Below are 18,382 nucleotides of genomic sequence, written 5' to 3' on the forward strand. Positions count from 1 at the left end.
AGGTTTGATTAAATCAAACACAAAGAATAAAATAGCACGTAAAATGGCATAAGGATAACGAATGCAAAAAAATGCTGTTATTTAAAAACAAATATTTAACAAGTTTGTTTAACCAGGCGGCAACTCAAGAGAGAGAGCAGGTTAATCTCATTTGCAAGAGTGATCTGAGTCAAAGGACAAAATTAATAAAATAAAGTACCTGGGGTGTAATAACAGCCAAATAAAATGTGCACACTTGCAAATTAGACGTATCCTGGTCTCTTGAGTTCTCACTATGGTTAAACAAAATAAGGCAGGTACATGCTTTAGAAATTCAACTGTGTGCTCACAGAATCCCCAAAAGCTGGTTAGAATGCATAAATGTGTGAACAAACGGGAAACCATCTATCAGTGGATAGATCATGGCTGATGATAATCGAGGTTCACTACAAACATGTTAATTTTTGATTTTATTGTTGATTATCAACTTAACAGTTAAAGTCTTTTGCAATAATTGACTTACACATCACACAATTGAAAACTGCATCAGGTGTGAAGAGTGAGCTTCTGAAATTCCTTACCTCTGTAAGCAACAGGGCCTTCATGACAGAGAGCGCTAGAAATCCGTCTAGAGACTATAGTATTTGGTATACTCTGCCATGTTGGGCAGAGATGAGAGAGTATCCACACTTTACCCCACCACATGCTATATCTGACGATTGACTGGTGTATCCATCAATACTCTGGATGGACAGAGGCGGAGGCGATTTAAGAAACGTACCCAGGGGCTTAAAATATTGTGCTGGGAGTTCAAACTGATGATATCTGCATTGGAATTCCAATGCGCTCACCATTACATCATGATAGCATCCGAAAACTACGCTTGATTAACTTAAATTACATTGGACTCCCTAACACGATTCACATTCACACTTTTCATTTTGGCAGGTGCAGTTTGATGGTTCTCACAGATCCGGCATGCTATACTCATACTAGTCACATGACATTGATGTTGGTTATTCGTGGTAGATTGATTTCTATGACTTTTGTATAACAGACATTTGATCTGTGATCCAGCACTTTTGACACCAAGGGTTTATGAATCACTTAGATATTTGTCGAGCTTCTAAACCCGCTGGCCTGCGAGATGGCCAAAATGTGACTGTACAGCAAATATGTTTGTGAACCAATTTCTGTGGAGGGGTTTCTCAGCATTTTAATTCACAATAAGAAAAACACTCATTAGATAACTGTAAAGTGGTCAAATATTCCAATGCAGGACTCTCCTGAAAAGGAATCTTTAGACTGAGACCTTCCGGCGAAAATGTTTTGGTATGATTATAATAAAAACTAAATCTCATTATTTAAATTGCAACAACAAAAACAGCATGTGAGACGTAAACCAAAAATAGCAAAACAAATTTCATGATTAAATGTGATATATTAGATTTAAGACAAAATTTCGCTTAATTGAATGTATTTCTTTCATTAAAAAATATTTTTTCTCAAGATAAAATATATTACTTGAAATGTTTTTTGTTATATATACAGCAATCCCTCACCAACCACGTGTGTTGCCGTATATATGTATCCACGCTTTTCCTTCGGCATACCAATGTATTAACCGCGGTATGGAGTTTTTTGTGTCTGCGGTTGAGCACGGAGATCGGCACTTGTAATTTCAAATCACCCACATCTATTTTCCCTCCGTGCATCGTCTCATCACCCAGCACCCACCACCGCTCTCTTCCCACCGGAGGGTGGAGGTAGAGGGTGCCCAAAGCCATTCTTCGTTCAAGCAACCACCATTACCTGATCATCAGCGCCATCGTCGTCACCACGGACTTCAACCCTCAGTATTATATTTGTGTTTAGTGAAGGCACAGGCGACTTGGGCTTTCACGAGTGTGACCGCGCCCATGGTTGCCATAACCCCCTATTTCCCTTAAGGCGTTCATATAGCCAACCGCGGTTTTGCCAACCACGCGATTTGGCTAGGGATTGTTGTATTTAAAAGGTATATTTAATTTCCCCAAATAACATGTTCACCCGCCACCTATGGAGTTCAGAGCGCGGCAGGCGGAGTGTAGCGGTTCAGCAGACGCCGAGCCTCCCTCTGTCCGCTCAAAAGCGCTCCGTGTGTGGTCGTGTAGAAGTTCACGTCCGTCGCCTCGCCTGCGAACAGCACCTGCAGGGAGGTCAAACACAAAGCAAAGTAATTTAGTGCTCGTTCACAATTTCAAGTCTCAAGTTTATTTGAATTACCTCTTCATGTGTAATCATGTTTTCCGCCGTGTGACTCGCATGAGTTATGACGTATCTGTAAAGTGTGGTAAAAGCCAGAGCTTAATTTCAGCCGAGTCTGTCTGGGCCGGCAGCCCAGAAAATATTCTTCCTCTCGGCACACCACGTTCCCTGTACCTCTTGCATTGGCTGAGGATATAAATCATGTGCCTAATCCGGTCTACCAACGACCCGGAAAATCTGCAGTGAAAGATTAATCCCTCGTAGAAGCTCTAACATTCTCGGTGCTCATACATTTGTCAATGCCCCTTGCAGCTTTGCTCACTGGGCAGCCGAGCTGATCGCCTACCCATCAAGGTCATGGTGCACATTCAAGGAAATATTCACTGGCAGTTGTCACTGTGATATTTGCAGCACTGTTTTCTTTTTTTAAAAATGTAGCTGTTGAAATTTGGATAGATCTGATGACTTCTCCTCCGAGTAAGCAATTGGGATGGGAAATTCCAAAGAGCTTACAGAGGTCACGTGACTCTCCAATGTTACGTGCTCTGTTCTACCCAACACTTTTCATCAAACATACTTTTTAAAATGGGCTACATAGTACTCCGTCATTCTCTACCATTGCCGTACCAAGTGTACATAATTGCTCATAGTAAATGTGTTGCTGGTCACAGTTGCTAATGACAATTACCCTAACTTTTCCTCAGTTCACGGATAATGATGTGCATGTCTAGGGCGCTTGAATGCCTCAGCAACTCAAGGCGCTTGACATCACATCTTACGTCTACCAATGCAGTGCACTCCTGCAGTCGAGCTAAGGGTAGCCCTTGTGGGAGCAGCAGTCTCTGTGTGGCAGCGCAAAGTAATACACAGCAGCGGCCTGAAAATGGACATCGGTCTGCCAGTTGGGGGCAATTATCTTGGGGCTGGGTGGCAATGGGCAGGTTGTTAAAACTATCAATCTATTTTTATTGTATCAGCTAAAGCCGACAGAGCTATATAGCACATTTCCGGGAGCGACCTGACCACAAATGATAAGTCAATGAAATGGCTCATCCTGTGGACATTAGCAGCCAAATACTCTCAACATATGTGGAAGTAAACAACAGAGAACCCGGAGAAAAATGCATGCGACCATGCAAACTCCAAATATACAGCAGGTGTCAGGGTTGGGATCGAACCCCCGACCTCCTGTATACCAGGCAAGGCAGTTAACATCTCGCCACTGCGAGATGTTAAGGAGTGACAACTACAATGGGGGTCTGTCTAGGAGGTGGGTGGAGTGGGATTGTTGAGGGAGGGGTATTTTGGGGTCTCACCTGGGGGTCTCTGCGCCCAGGTACAGGCTCGGCCAGGGCTTGCTGCTCCGTGCGCGCGTTCACCCCGAGAGGGATGTAGGTGTAGGCGCCCTGGAAGAAGCGATCCTTGTTCCACGTGGTCACCAGCACCTGCACCAGCCGGCTCACGGGCAGCCGCGTGAACTGCCGCAGCAACCTGCGAAGAAGCCAGTGCACACAGAGTCCTCAGCCCCACTTACACATAGCTCTTGTAGCTACGCACCCAGGCTGTGTCCCGGGGCCTTCCGGGACGAGTTAGAGTAGCATTTGTTTATTAGGAATGCATAATTTTGAATAACGGTCATGTTGAATGACTGGGTGGCTCAGGGTATCAACATTAACAAAAACCGCCATTCGCTACGAAGTGGCCGCGACGTCACCACAGCGCTTGTGCCAGGCTATGTGCACTTTCAGGCCAGAGCACGAATCCAGCATCGCTGAGATCCCTGGGTTTGTAGCCAGCATTCAGCAACCAATAATTTTTTCAAGCCAAGTTTCTCAAGTGAAGGAAGTAGATGGTCACTGCTCAGTCAGTCAAATCAGTTTTTTGTTATTTAATTTTGATTAATTGCAGCTTTAAATATAAATTCTATAAAACATGTTATGTACATTTATAATAGCGTTTTTGTTTGTTAGATCGCGTAAATATATAAATGCGTCGTTAAAACCCGCCACCACCCGACACAGCCAATTAGTAAGGTGTGTCACGTAAACAGAGCTTGGCCAATTCGTCACTAGTACAGCACACCGGTGTGTTGGAGAGCCAAGCCACACCATTTACAAACTGAGTACGACGTTTCGCCAGTAATTACAACTAGCTTCATCAGGCGACAGCCAGATTTGTGGAGAAGTCATCCTGTTTCGTTCCTTATATAGAGGAGGCGTAGACGTGGTGACCACGCTTCTGCGCACTTGGGCAAAGTGTGTGGGGGGGGGTTACTGAGTCAACGTACATGATGAATGTGCATTATGCCAGCCCTTTGAACTTGTCCTTCCTGTCTATTGTGTTTATTAAAATGGCCCTACCAACGGTAATCCCTATTGAAGTACGCTGCCCTTTGTAGGCATGCATTTAAAGAATGTATTATTTGACGATTCGCTTCCACGCAGCACAAAGACGGTAGCTTTCCGAACGGTTAAAGTTATTTTGATTTCTTTCAATCAAAATAACAGACTCTCTGATTATTTCGGTAAAGTCACGTAGATAGAGGAAAAAATAATAAAGAAAACACGACGTTTCGGTCGCAACACAAGCGTCCGTCTTCAGGTGAGAAAACTATCTGCTGTTGTGGCTTTATATAGGCACGGGGCGGGGGGGGGGACGGGGGGGGGTTTGTTGAGTCGTGGCTGTCGGAGTTCACGGGGGAGAGGGGGGGTGCAGCGAAGGGTGGGCGCTGGCACAGGGGGGGGGGAGGGGGGTTTGTTGCGTGCAGGGACGGGTGGGGCTGGAGATATTCGCAAGAAAATGAGCTCGAATTAGTAATCGGACAACGACAACCGAGTGGGTGAGTGAAAATAAATGCAGTTAAAACTTGGCGTGGTTTATCACATCCTTCCAATGATTGCTCAATCTGAATCCATCTTCTCAATTAAAGTTTTGTCTGTGTTTGTATATCTGGATGGCTTCATGAACAAATCTCTGATGGTGGCCCGAGGGTTTTGCAGAGCACCTTGGTCTCGGAGAAAACACTGCCAAAACGTCGTACTCAGTTTGTAACTGTTGTGGCTTGGTTCTCCAACACACCGGTGTGCTGTACTCGTGACGAATTGGCATGTTCTGTTTTCGTGACAACCCTCACTAGTTGGCTGTGTCGGGTGGTGGTGGGTTTAACGACACATTTATATATTTACGCGCTCTAACCCAAAAAAAACTCTATTATGGATGATATTGGTCGCGACAGCCTACGTGTTAAAAATTTCTACATTTCTTCGACTGCTATTCGAAGCGCATCTCAGGAGTGGAGTGCACACGGAAGCGTGCCCCCTCAATGTGGATAAAATTGTCACCTGAAGCAACATCATGAATAAAATAGCAGCCTCCATTCTCCATCAAAATAGGAGGCAAAATGATTAAATGCGTGTTGACTGATTGAAACACACTCGTAACTTGGGTAGGTATCAAGCCCTATTAATATAGCGATGGGTAACGTCTCCGCGGTGCCTGTGCCAGGCTATGTGCATTGAACACACAAACGCGCTTGTGATAGAGCCATGCTCGTTACCTCACACACATGTCCCCGACCACGCTTGACTTCAGCGTGTCCATGTGCCGCGCCTCTCTGCCGGTCACCCAGCCGCACAGCACGTTCGGGTGTCGTGCCACCGAGTTGAAGCCGGTGATCTTCTTGTACCAGCTGTCTTTCCACGAGCCTGCAGTTCTGGCAGATCCTCCTTCTGAACCTGTTGGGACCTCCAATGTCCTGTCGTACATGGCTCGATCCTCTGGCCCCTCGTTCCACACGAACTGCATACTGTCCCAGCCGTCCGGCCAGAAGGGGCTCTCGAACTCCAGGAAGATCTTGCTGACGGCGCCGAAGCCCAGGCGCTCGATGGCCCTCAGCTTCCTCGGTGGCAGCGGCGGATGGAACATGGAGGCCCCGTTGGCCTGCAGGGAGGGTGCGTTGGACAGGTCACAATTGAGGAGGCGGTGCTGTCTGCTACGCGTATAAGATGTGGCTGATTGTGTCGACGTCTCAACAAATGGACATTTGCAACTTCTGACCTGCTAGTCACAATAGGGTTTATACTGTGTTTTTGCTAATTATGAGGGTGTTTCAATAACGAAATATACTATTTAGTGATTGCGTAACCTGTTATGGAGATTTACGTGAGAAAACATGCATAGTGATATGATAAAAAAAAATCGTAGCACCCTTGCACAAATGTACATTACAAAAGCAAACCATTGTGAGTCGTTTTTTTCTCCCCTGAGAGTATAAGGCAAGTGATATTTATTAAAATAAATGTCAAATATGGTGACTGAATTTTGCAACACTTACATATGGGTGGCACATCTGTAATGAGGATGTGAGCATGTTTGCGATGATATAAGTGCTAGGGCACGTGATGCTTCAACTTCAGCCAACATAGCTCGTGTCGAGAGTTTATTTTGAGTGGCAGATGAGCACATATCATTGATCATAGCGAAGAGTGGCAACGATTCATTCAATAATCCATGACAAGTTGAATTTCCCAAAAAATTGTCCGTTAGGTGTTCCAAAATGTTAACATGAGACCTTAATATTCTTTGGGTTTGGGTCTTTCGGTAAAGTCACGTAGATAGGTTCAAAGACAATAACAAAAAACTACGACGTTTCGATCACAACACAAGCGATAGTCATCTGGAGGAAGACCTTAAAGCAAACAGGATGTGCGTTTATCGAGTAGCCAAAAGCGCCTCCCCCACCCCATGAGAACTATGAATTGAGGAAGTACAGCACATGGCTACCCCTCCATCTGTGTAAAGGCTTCTATCTACCCACCTACCCCTTATAAAAATTACGGGCATCGTTATTATTATGAGCACGGTACTAATTTAGTGTTAATATTGAGTGGTGAGCTAGAGGACCTTCAGGTATCCCAGCGATACTGTGACGATGACATGATCAGCGTGGAACTCCGATCCATCCTCGCACACGACCCGTACTGGGTGGGCACCTGCGACTCCCTCGGCTGCGGTCTGTTCTGTACGGAGGCCCCAGTGGATGGAGGACACCGCCTTGTTAAAGATCACGCTGCCCGCGGGCAGACGATCCACCAGCGTGTCTACGATGGCGCTGAATCCGCGGGGCCCCAGCGAATTGAAGAAGCGGCCCTCAAACCCCGAGTAGTGACCCAGCTCCGAGAGGTTGAATTCGTACATGGAGGAGCACGCCTCGTCCGTGCACTCGATGCGCTTGCACCACTCGAACACGCCTTTGCTCGCCTCGTCCCAGGATCCTGACGGCGAGAAGAATTTTTCATCCAGGAAGTCTCCCACGCTCCTGTGACCCGCTGCGGCAGAACGAGCCTCGGTGCCACCAGTGCCCCCGTACACTCTGTCGGTCTCTCCGAAAGCGTCGCCCATGATCTCGCTGAAACGCTTGCAAACCTGAGACACTGTGCCCGAGGGCAGTCGCTCTCCGCGTTCCGTGAAGAAGTGGTCCACGTCTGGCAGGTAGCAGCTCGGCTCGCACATGCGGTACTCCTCGTTGTCATCCCCGTCCTTCTGTTGATCCCCTCCATCCTGGCCGCTAGCCCTGCCAGTGGCCAGCAGTCCGTGCATGTGGGCGAGCCTGTACAGAGGGTTTCCATTCTCTCCGTGGATCCACGCAGCGCCCAACTCGGCGGCATGCCCCAGACGGAATGGCCGAGCCGTGTGGACGCGGCCTCCGGCTCGGTCGAGCGCCTCCAGCACCAACAGCTTGGATCCCCGGACGCCGCTCTTGGCCAGGGTCACTGCGGCTCCGAGCCCCGCTAATCCGCAGCCGATGATGAGGATTCGCGGTCCGCTGCGTGGCCACGGGCGGACAATTCCCCCCGTCGCCTCCACATCTGAAAGGTCAAACGCGAAAAAAGTAAAGTGGCCGGGTGGCCCAGAGGTCAGAGACGCTGAGCTGGCACCACTGCACCAGGGCTCCCTCACAATACTCTGAAAGGTGTTAAAGGTGCAACCGTGCGATTTATTACTCAGGCCATTACTGGTTCAAGGACTTCCACTACAGGGAGCTCTAGACAGCCCCTCTGGATGGGGTTTCGGCCTTCTCTTCCACACATATACGTGTGTATGTATGAGAATAGGTTTTCCCCTTTTTTTCTGGCAACAAAACAGGTGTTAAGATGTTGAAACACCAAACTGAAGCCTTTTACAAGGAATCATGTCTGCATTAACCACAATACTTGTGGTCAGAATGCAAACAAAAAACATACTCTGATAATATATGCATTGTCTTTGAAACTGATTGGTCCACACCAGCGACAGCTTTCTTTTGTGCCTCGTCTCAAAACGGTGTTAGACCAGAGTGCTGTACGCCTTTTGGCGTCCTCTGGTCTAACACCGTTTTGAGACTAGGCTCAAAAGAAAGCTGTCTCTGGTGTGGACCAATCAGTTTCAAAGACAATGCATATATTATCAGAGTATGTTTTTTTGTTTGCATTCTGACCACAAGTATTGTGGTTAATGCAGACATGATTCCTTGTAAAAGGTTTCAGTTTGGTGTTTTAACATCTTAACACGTGTTTTTTTTGCCAGAAAAAAGGGGAAAACCTATTCCCATATTTTGGTACTGGCAAAGGAGGTCCCGTGAGTATGTGTGTTGAAGTTCTTTCGCACCGCACTTAGTAACCGTGCTACTCTGAGGTTCGAAATCGGAGGTATGTAGCCGACATACAGTAAACCCTCGCTATCCGCGAGGGTTACGTTCGTGAAAACGCTCGCAAATGCAGAATTCGCGAATGCAGAAACCTTGTTCCAACGGGGAAAAAATGAGCACGAGTGAACATAGGGGGGTCGTCGTAAAAGTTTAATAACAATGACTACAAGAAAATAATAAATTATATATAACAATTTGCGTTTTAATTACCCTTGATGATGATTTGACGACGATGGGGTTGGTGGTGGTGAGGAATTCGTGAGGATGACTCCTTCGGGAGATGCACGGTGTTTGGTAAAACAACGCAGCACATCTGTTATCATTTTAGCCCTCGCGTGAGCGATAGCAACAACACTTTTCCCTGATCGCATTCGCGTTCGTTTTAACGGACCTCACACTCGACTCGTTTATACCAAAACATGTATAAACAAGTTGACTCTTAAGTACTGGAGTCCGGCGGGTCTCGAGTAGGGAATTAGTTTGTGTTCATACTCCTTGGTTCTTTCGGTAAAGTAACTACATAACTTTAATTACAGTCAAGTAACTACGTGACTTTACCGAAAGAACCAAAGAGTATATATTCCTGCTGTCACGAAAGCTTCAAATCAAGTTTGTGTTCATTTACGAACTCGCGCATAGGATTTAAAATTGACGGTGACGTACCCGACAGCGCTTGTGCCAGGCTAAGTGCACCTTGATGCCACGTGCAGTGTGGAAGGCTCGCTGGCAGGGATTCACTGGACAGACCTGAATATTGTTTGGGTGCTTTTGGCATGAATGACGTGATATAAAATAAAAAAAAGTGTTCTTATTATGGGTGAACTGGCTGAGATGCCTGCATCTACAGTGGTGCAAAAAAGTTGTCACAACACGCAAAGTTTCCCCTTCGGAGTTTTAACAGACTGTTTGGGCGAGTTCTTTTAAACCAGCACTTATAGTATTAAGGCCGACACAACACACGAGGGGGTGGTTGGTCAGCATAACTCCCGGCCGCCTTTGTCTCCCGAGTTGCGATGTTTAGAACATCGTAACGGCTACTCGTTTGAGGCTGAGTCGACCCAGGGGAAGCCCAGGATCGGTTCAGGTAACCCGTCAATGGTGTTGACCGTGAGCGGGAATCGAACTCTGGGTAGCCGGTTTCGTAGCGCAGCGCGCTTGACCGCTGCACTACCGCTCCCCAGCCACTCACTCCCACACACAAACAAAGACAAAGATCCCCCGTAAAGTCTGAACAGACTGTTGGGGCAAGTGCACGGCACAAGAGGGGGTGGGTGGCCAACAACCACGCCCGGCCCCATTTGTCTCCCTCGTGGCGATGTTTACGCACCGCACCAGGTACTCATTTGAGGCTGAGTCGACTAAGGGGAGGTCCAGGACCGGTTCAGATAATCGTCACCGCTGTTCGTTGCGCGGCGCGCTAACCGCTGCACCACCGCTCCCCGCTCCCACGCACGGACACAACCGCACTCACGCAGACTCGCACGTGTTATTTGATTACCTTCGGGACGCTCTCGGAAAACATTTGCGTTCATTTCCGACGTGGAGCCTCGCACGGAGCGGTCGCAAGACGGGCAGGGAAGCAGACGGGGCAGACGAGGAGACAGGCAGGTCGGCAGACAGGCAGGAAGACAGGCAGGTAGTCAGGCAGGTAGGAAGACAGGCAGGTAGTCAGGCAGGTAGGAAGACAGGCAGGTAGTCAGGCAGGTAGGAAGACAGGCAGGTAGGCAGGCAGACAGGCAGGTCGGCAGACAGGCAGAAAGACAGGCAGGTCGGCAGACAGGCAGGAAGACAGGCAGGTAGTCAGGCAGGTAGGTAGGAAGACAGGCAGGTAGGCAGGCAGACAGGCAGGTCGGCAGACAGGCAGGTCGGCAGACAGGCAGGTAGGCAGGTAGGCAGACAGGCAGACTGACAGAGCGAAATGCGGGCAGATAGCAAGAGTGACAAGAAATCAAGATGACAGGCAGACGGACAAGCAGATCAATAAACAGGCGGATAGATAGACACACACACACAAAACACGTACGCACACACACACACATGTACGCACAAAACTCCACACGGATAGACGCGCACAGAGAGACACCGAGGCGCGCGCGCACAGAGACGCCGGCTCTGACAAGGAAGCTGACGCGGGCGACTTTGGTGAGCTGGCACGCCGCTATATTTAACCCCTTGGTGCCGCCCGCGTTTTTCACTCCGCGGAGCCCGTTAAAGACGGGCGGTGCAAAGTGCGCCGCGCACGCCCACGTAGGGACCAAGAGACCATGGTCCAACGCGGTCCCTGACAAATCTCTCACGGAGCAGTGATAGATGACGAATGCATACACGTGTACGCACACACACACGCGCGCGCGCATGTTGCATACAAGGCTTACATTCGTACATACAAATACATATAACTCCCATTCACCACTAAGTGGTGGTAAGTTCACCGCGGCTCTTGTGCCAGGCGAGATGCACGCTAAGGCCATGCGAAGTGTCCAAGGCTTGCTGTTTGCAAGGAGGTCACGGGTCGGGCCAGGGTAAGATGACTGCCAGATGTACCGTCTGTGCTCCCCCGCTGTGCAAACGTGCTGCGTTTTATCAGCCCTGCGCTCCACTCGTTGTTGTGAGCGTCGCTCCTCTGTCCTCTGTTGTTGTTTGAGGGCGACTGCTTCCAACTGCCCAGTAGCGTCCTTCACGAAAACTCCTCCACCGAAGCCGATCTTGACACTGCTGGTGCCAGCCAAGTTTTTTCCAGTAAGGGCGATGGTATCAATGTATATTTCAAGTATAACAAGTTACAAGTTTTTTTTTAAATCTTATATGGACCATCACTCCTTTACACAGTGGCATGCTATTGTGAATGACATCACAGGATCCTTCACATCCATTGCGTAGCAGACCGCGAGTAGTATGTTTGTGGTTAAACCACTCGCGTTAATAACCAGGGCGGCTGCTGTATTCGAACTGTGAATCTACAACAAGCGACGAGCGTGCGACCGCCAGGCCCCGTCAAAGAGGCGATCGCGAACGATGGGATTTAATAGCACCACCAACAACCTCGTCATCGATTCCATCCCTTCTGCCAGATCCTACAGACACCCAAACCTCCAGGGCCTTGTCTAGACTTCTGATCTTGCTTGGGCGGTGACCGCTGCCAAAGTTCGACTCCTATTCTCGACAAGTGGGATCAAAGTCACGCTGGAGCGGCCTTTGATTCCATAAACATTTACACGTGGTGGGGGGGGGGGGTTAAAAAAAACTGGACAATGTCACGAGACATATCTTGCTGTTTAATGTTTGGCAAAATACAGTAACAAAATATTCCATACTTGTATTACTATTGATTTTCCTGGTTCTTTCGGTAAAATCACGTAGAAGGGAAACAATAAAATAATAAAAATATAAAACAATAAAATTCTCACGACGTTTCGACTGCAACACAAGCAATCATCATCAGGTGTGAAAACCACAGCAAGAAAATTTGAATTTTATTGTTTTATATTTTTTATTATGTTATTGTTTCCCTACTACGTGACTTGACCGAAAGAACAAACAATATGAATCCCTGCAGTCACGAAAGCTTTAAATAATTTTTTTACTATTGATTGTTAAAAGGTGTTTTTACATTACTTGTTCAGTGCAAATCCAATGAATGCATTTGAAACCTTTCATGCATTTCGTATGTATGTTGAACTTCTTTCGCACCGTACGTCCCCAACCATGGTCATTGTAGGTGCACTTATAATTTAAATGCAGAGCTGCATGTTTCTATTCTTTTAAACGCGAAAGCCTTTTACGATGACAAATGAATGATGTTCTATTGAGGCATAACATCTAAAAATTCTATTTTTTTCTCCTTCAGCCTATTGGTTTTCTAGCCAATATTATCAAGCGGCCTGCTGTGTGACCATTACCTTATTGGCAGGAGCATTCGGTTTGGACTTTCTTGTCCACTCCCCTCCTCCCCGCCCCCCACCCTCCCCTCACTAAAGCTCACACAGGTTCGTGGTTAGTCGCTTACCTGCGGCGCTTGGCGTGGGGGGAGAGAGCGGGTCACCTCCGGTAAGTCATCACGCGACAGCGCGTGCGCCTCATTGTGAAATCCGCGGTCAAGCTACAAACTAAATGGAGAAACCATGGAGAAAGTGATCGGCGTCCCAGGGGGTTGTTTCCCCATGGTTGGAGAAACAGATATTTCTCTAACCATGGAGAAACTATCAATCATGGAGAAACTATCAACCATGGAGAAACTATCAACCATGGAGAAACTATCAACCATGCAGAAACTATCAACCATGGAGAAACAGATATTTCTCCAACCATGGATAAACTATCAACCATGGAGAAACTATCAACCATGGAGAAACTATCAACCATGGAGAAACTATCAACCATGGAGAAACTATCAACCATGGAGAAACTATCAACCATGGAGAAACTATCAGCCATGGAGAAACTATCAACCATGGAGAAACTATCAACCATGGAGAAACTATCAACCATGGAGAAACTATCAACCATGGAGAAACTATCAACCATGGAGAAACTATCAACCATGGAGAAACTATCAACCATGGAGAAACTATCAACCATGGAGAAACTACCCCCCCTGAGACGCCAATCAAAACCATCACGTTACCATACATAGCGGGAATGACCAAAAAGATTTCCAAAATCTTGAACAAACACAAGATCCAAGTCTGATTCAGTACAGTACACAGAATCCGTGATCTAATCCCATCCGTAAAGGATGTCACTCCTGACATGCAATACCCTGGAGTCTACAAACTGAGTTGCACGTGTGGTGATTGTTACATTGGGGAAACGAAACGACATGTATCTGACCGTATTCGCGAGCACAAGGCAGGTCTGAAACACGGCAGAACTAACTCTTCCGCCGTTGCTGATCACTGCTATAACGCTGTGGGCTCTCATGATATTGTCTTTTCCGAGACCAAGGTGCTCTGCAAACCGTCAGGCTACTATCAAAGATTTGTTCATGAAGCCATCCAGATATATAAACACAGACAACTTCAACCGAGAAGATGGATACAAATTGAGCAATCATTGGAAGGATGTTATTAACCAGTTAAAACCTGAATTATTTTACAGTTTGCCTTCATATCCGCATCTCCAGTTTCTTCACCCTTCTACCCCCCAGCCCCGGCATTGTGTCGTACTAGCGGTGCAAGCTGTAGCGGTTTTGCGTCACAATAGGCAGATCGCCACTCCCCCACACTACACCCCCCCACCCTCTCTATCGCTCCTCCCTGGCTCCTCCCCCCTCTTACCTTATATAACCTCTCGTCACAAGTCGCTCTTTTGCCCACTACAGCAATTTGTTTCTTGCTGTGGCTTTCCCACGTGATGACGGACGCTTGTGTTGCTTCCGAAACGTCGTGATTTAATTTATTTTGTTTTATACCTACGTAACTTTACCGAAAGAACCAAAGAGTACCAGTGAGCAATGCTGAAACAGCGCGGTCGCTGTGCATTAGAGATGCGGTCGAATTTATATCATTTGTAGATCCACATTGCGTTACATGAATGCGTGCACATGTGTGGCAAATGTGCAAATGGGAATGTTTACAAAATAAAGGTCACGGTCATAATCATGATGATGGTCAGTATGTGAAGTTTTATGCGATGTCCATTTGTATGCGATTGGCCAGCACCACGCCGGGCCGCCCTTGTCTCCCCAATGCTAATGTTTACACACCGCACCAGGTACTCATTTAAGGCTAAGTCGACCTATATGATGCTCAGGACCAGTTCAGATATCTGTCACCGATGTTGGCCGTGCTGGAGTCGCCAAGTTTCAAGCGCAGCACGCTAACCTCTCACCACCGCTCTCCACATCCACACACATGCACACATGCTGACCCATCACCCAGTAGTAAAAAAAAAACAGGGATTTGTTAAGAAGCACCGGCTTACTCATTTACCCGCAGACTCTCCAGGGCCAGACACGTGTGTCTGCTATCCCGGCGTGCACACACTCATTCACGTTCCCGGTCGTTCATCGTTAACGTCATTAACTCCGCGTGCCGTCGGGATGCGCTGAAAGGCGAGAGAGATGCAGACGGGCCGTGCCATTCCCCATCTTCTCGTTATTAGGTGGCGCGCGTCGTGCGAGTTCTTCACAAGTCCGTGGCACACTCGGAAGTCACGCGCCAGCTCTGCAGGTGAGCTTGCCATTGTTAACCACGCAGGTGAGAAGAATACGAGCACGGCGATTCTGGTTAGAAGTGGGAGATTGCCTACGAGGACTAAGCAGGGATTCATGTCTCGGTATTTTCCCGTAAGACGTCTGGGCTGTCTTGGCTGTAGGGCGATTATATGCGTAAGGAACTTCCATTATAGGCGTAAGGAACTTCCATTATAGGCGTAAGGAATTACCACTACAGTAACAGATAAGGCTATCCATAGTATATGTGACCGAAATAAGTTCAACATACATACAAAATAACTTGTCTGTCATGCACTCCCTTACGGCCTTGTGGCAGATGGAATGTGTAAAATATACTTCTGTTCTTCATGTAGAGGGACAGACATATGGAGACGTATTGTGTGCTTTATTTATTTGGTTGCTTCTTTGGGGAGAGGGCGGTGACACAGTGGTTCGTGTTCAGTCTTCCGCACACGGCTATAACGAGAGCCGAGTGGTATCGGACCTTAACCCGTTCTCGCTCCTCCGTTCATCAACTGGAATTATAGATTTCGATTTAAAGCTTTCGTGACTGCAGGGATTCATCTTCTTGGTTCTTTCGGTAAAGTCACGCAGAATGGAAATAAAATAATAAAATAAAACATAATAAAATAGAATTCTCACGACGTTTCGGCCACAACACAAGTAACCTTATTCAGGTGAAGGAACAGAACTGTCGGGATGACAGCGCTTCAATGAACGCTGCTAAGATTCGCAGCGTCTTTTAAGCTGGGTGGGAGAGGTAAAGCGCCTTGACAAAGGAGTGTACAGATCAAACAGGAGAATTTAGCATTGAAATCGCTGTGTTAAAGTGTTGGATCAGCAATGTGTTAAAGTCAGAAATTAGCATGTAACTGGGAGATTAGCATGATGTTAATGTGAGGGATTAGCATGTAACTGGTCATGGAAATAGCTATGTTAAAGTCAAAGTTTACAAATCAACAGAGGCATTTAGTATATGGACGCTAAAGGACTGCAACTACCTATCATACAATAAACCGATGTGAAAAAAAACTAAGTATAAACTACATCAATATAATAAATGTACTCAATATATTCTTCAATAAGTTGAGCTATTAACATAAAGTAACTGGGTATACACTACACTATATAATGATTACCATATAATAAACTAATACAAAACTAAAATATAAACTACATCAATGTTATCAATAAACTCTATATACTCTCCAATCAGCTGAGCTACTAACAATAAGTCGTTATACATTACAATGCCATATGGCGAAAAAATGGGTGGCGGTTTTTTTTTCAGTAGGGTTGGTAGAATAATACATAGTATAATATTACAAGTTGAATATTTTACAGTCTAAAGTATAGGGTAGTGTATAGTAACGCATTGTATAATTAAAGGGTGGGTTTGTCTATGGCAGTGTATATTACGGTGTATAGTCGTGTAATGTAGAAAAAAAGTTTAGTTGGAGACATATCAATGTAATGCAAAATGTTAGAGCTTACATTGGGCTGTGTATACGATATTATACAATGTAACTTAGATTGGAAGGTATAACATTGCAATGTATAGCAGTCTATTTTATAACATAGTTGTAACATAGCTATTTCCATGACCAGTCACATGCTAATCCCTCACATTAACATCATGCTAATCTCCCAGTTACATGCTAATTTCTGACTTTAGCACCCTGCTGATCCAACACTTTAACACAGCTATTTCAATGCTAAATTCTCCTGTTTGATATGTAAACTCCTTTGTCCAGGCGCTTTACCTCTCCCACCTAGCCTAAAAGACGCTGCGAATCTTAGCAGCGTTCATTGAAGCGGTGTCGTCCCGATAGTTCTGTTCCTTCACCTAGAGAAGGCTACTTGTGTTGTGGCCGAAACGTCGTGAGAATTTTATTTTATTATGTTTTATTTTTATTATTTTATTTCCATTCTACGTGACTTTACCGAAAGAACCAAGAAGATGGAATTCTAGACTCAAACCCCCACCGAGCCTCTTAATCAGTGGCGAATCCACTGAGGCCCCGTCATTTGGCATTTTAAACTAAAACTAAACTAATTTTGGTTTTACCAGGTAAGACTCACTGAGCTATATAGCTCTTTTTCAGAAGCGACTTGGCCACAGTTGGTAGTTCAGTGAAGTTGCTTATCATGTGGAAATTTGCAGCAGCCAGATACTCTAAACGCATATTTCTAAATGTGGAGGGGAAAATCGATGGACCCGGAGAAAAATCCACGCGACCACGGAGAGAGAGACATGAAAATTCCAAATGTACCGGCGTCAAGGTCGGGACGGAACCCACGACCTCCTGTATACTAGGCGAGGAAGTTAACATCTCGCCACCGCGTCGCCCATTATTTTCGGCTTCTCAATAGCAACCCTTGGTTGATTCTCGCTGTATAAATTAACTGTATGAGTTCACTCATGAGGCGGCCGCCATACCAAACAAGATTGAGATCAACTGCTTTAAACCCAGTGGTTGCATGTGTTCTCAACAGATCACCAATCTGTTTGGCCCATCCCATCCTACATAACGCGCCATTCCGGCTTCATTCATTATTTTGAAAGTTTCCCCTAACACGGGCACCAAATGACCTGTCGTGCAAATAACCACAGCCACGGTTACTTACGCCGTCTAAGTGGGTTTATCACGGCTATATGTCAGGGACATTGAGTTAGCAACAGTTGAAGTGACTAGGTTCAAACCCCGTAGGCGGTGAGATGTCAACTACCTCGCCTTGTGTACAGGAGAGGTCGTGGGTTCGCTCACGACTCTGACGCTTGTATATTTTGGAGATTGTATGTCCCTCGACGTTTAGAAACTCCGTTTAGAGTATTTTGCTGCTATGCATTTCACATAATGCACTTCATTGGGCTATTATTTGTGACCAGGTTGCTTCTGAAAAAGAGCTATGTAGCTCAGTGGGTCTTACCTGGTAAAATCAAAAATTGTTTAATTTATTGTTTAGTTTCGTCTCCCACCCACTTCCACCCTTCTCACTCCACTGACCACAGCAAACCACTGCGCCTTATGAAGTACGTCTAAGGGGCCGTCCATAAATGACGTCACACACCTAGGTGGGGGAGCAGACATTTGTGACGATGTGTGACGAGAGGGGGGGGGGGTTTGAGAAATGTGACGTCACATCAAAATGCGCAACTTTAAATATAGACAACACGTTCTACTTAATTAAATAGACTTTTTAATAAATGTTTTCTCCTACAACATCAGAGTGCAGCGGCACATTAAATACGCACTACAATGACAATAGTTTAAAGCGATTTGAAGCATGTGTTT

The 18,382-nt window shown here is 46.3% G+C and overlaps 2 protein-coding genes across 5 annotated transcripts in view; one reads left to right on the forward strand and one right to left on the reverse strand.

Moving 5' to 3' along the window:
- Positions 1-436: 436 nt before the first annotated feature.
- LOC116938876 (peroxisomal N(1)-acetyl-spermine/spermidine oxidase-like) lies at positions 437-11,227 on the reverse strand. Its single transcript, XM_076059156.1, has 5 exons — positions 10,410-11,227; positions 7,129-8,093; positions 5,783-6,165; positions 3,543-3,717; positions 437-2,167 (listed from the first exon to the last, which is right to left on the reverse strand). Exons 1-5 carry the CDS (start codon positions 10,441-10,443, stop codon positions 2,045-2,047), a joined length of 1,680 nt encoding a protein of 559 aa, XP_075915271.1. The 5' UTR covers positions 10,444-11,227; the 3' UTR covers positions 437-2,044.
- Positions 11,228-14,931: 3,704 nt separating this feature from the next.
- The window catches only part of LOC116938567 (natural resistance-associated macrophage protein 2-like), a 45,285-nt gene continuing 41,834 nt past the window's right edge, over positions 14,932-18,382 (forward strand). For all 4 annotated transcript variants that reach the window (XM_076059198.1, XM_076059236.1, XM_076059207.1 and 1 more), the window contains exon 1: positions 14,932-15,081. The gene's annotated coding sequence lies outside the window, so the exon portion shown is untranslated. The remainder of the gene's footprint in view (positions 15,082-18,382) is intronic.

Source organism: Petromyzon marinus, chromosome 4 (assembly GCF_048934315.1).
Source record: "Petromyzon marinus isolate PM22_M1 ecotype Great Lakes invasive population chromosome 4, UKy_Petmar_22M1.pri1.0, whole genome shotgun sequence".
Taxonomy (NCBI): domain Eukaryota; kingdom Metazoa; phylum Chordata; class Hyperoartia; order Petromyzontiformes; family Petromyzontidae; genus Petromyzon; species Petromyzon marinus.

What these genes read in the sequence shown, in the direction of transcription:
- LOC116938876 (XM_076059156.1), bottom strand. Translation starts at nt 10,443, where the DNA reads ATGAACGCAAATGTTTTCCGAGAGCGTCCCGAAG. An exon ending in TTTCCGAGAGCGTCCCGAAG is followed by an intron (nt 8,094 to 10,409) that starts GTAATCAAATAA and finishes TTGACCTTTCAG; the next exon opens with ATGTGGAGGCGACGGGGGGA. An exon ending in CTGGGCGCAGAGACCCCCAG is followed by an intron (nt 2,168 to 3,542) that starts GTGAGACCCCAA and finishes ACCTCCCTGCAG; the next exon opens with GTGCTGTTCGCAGGCGAGGC.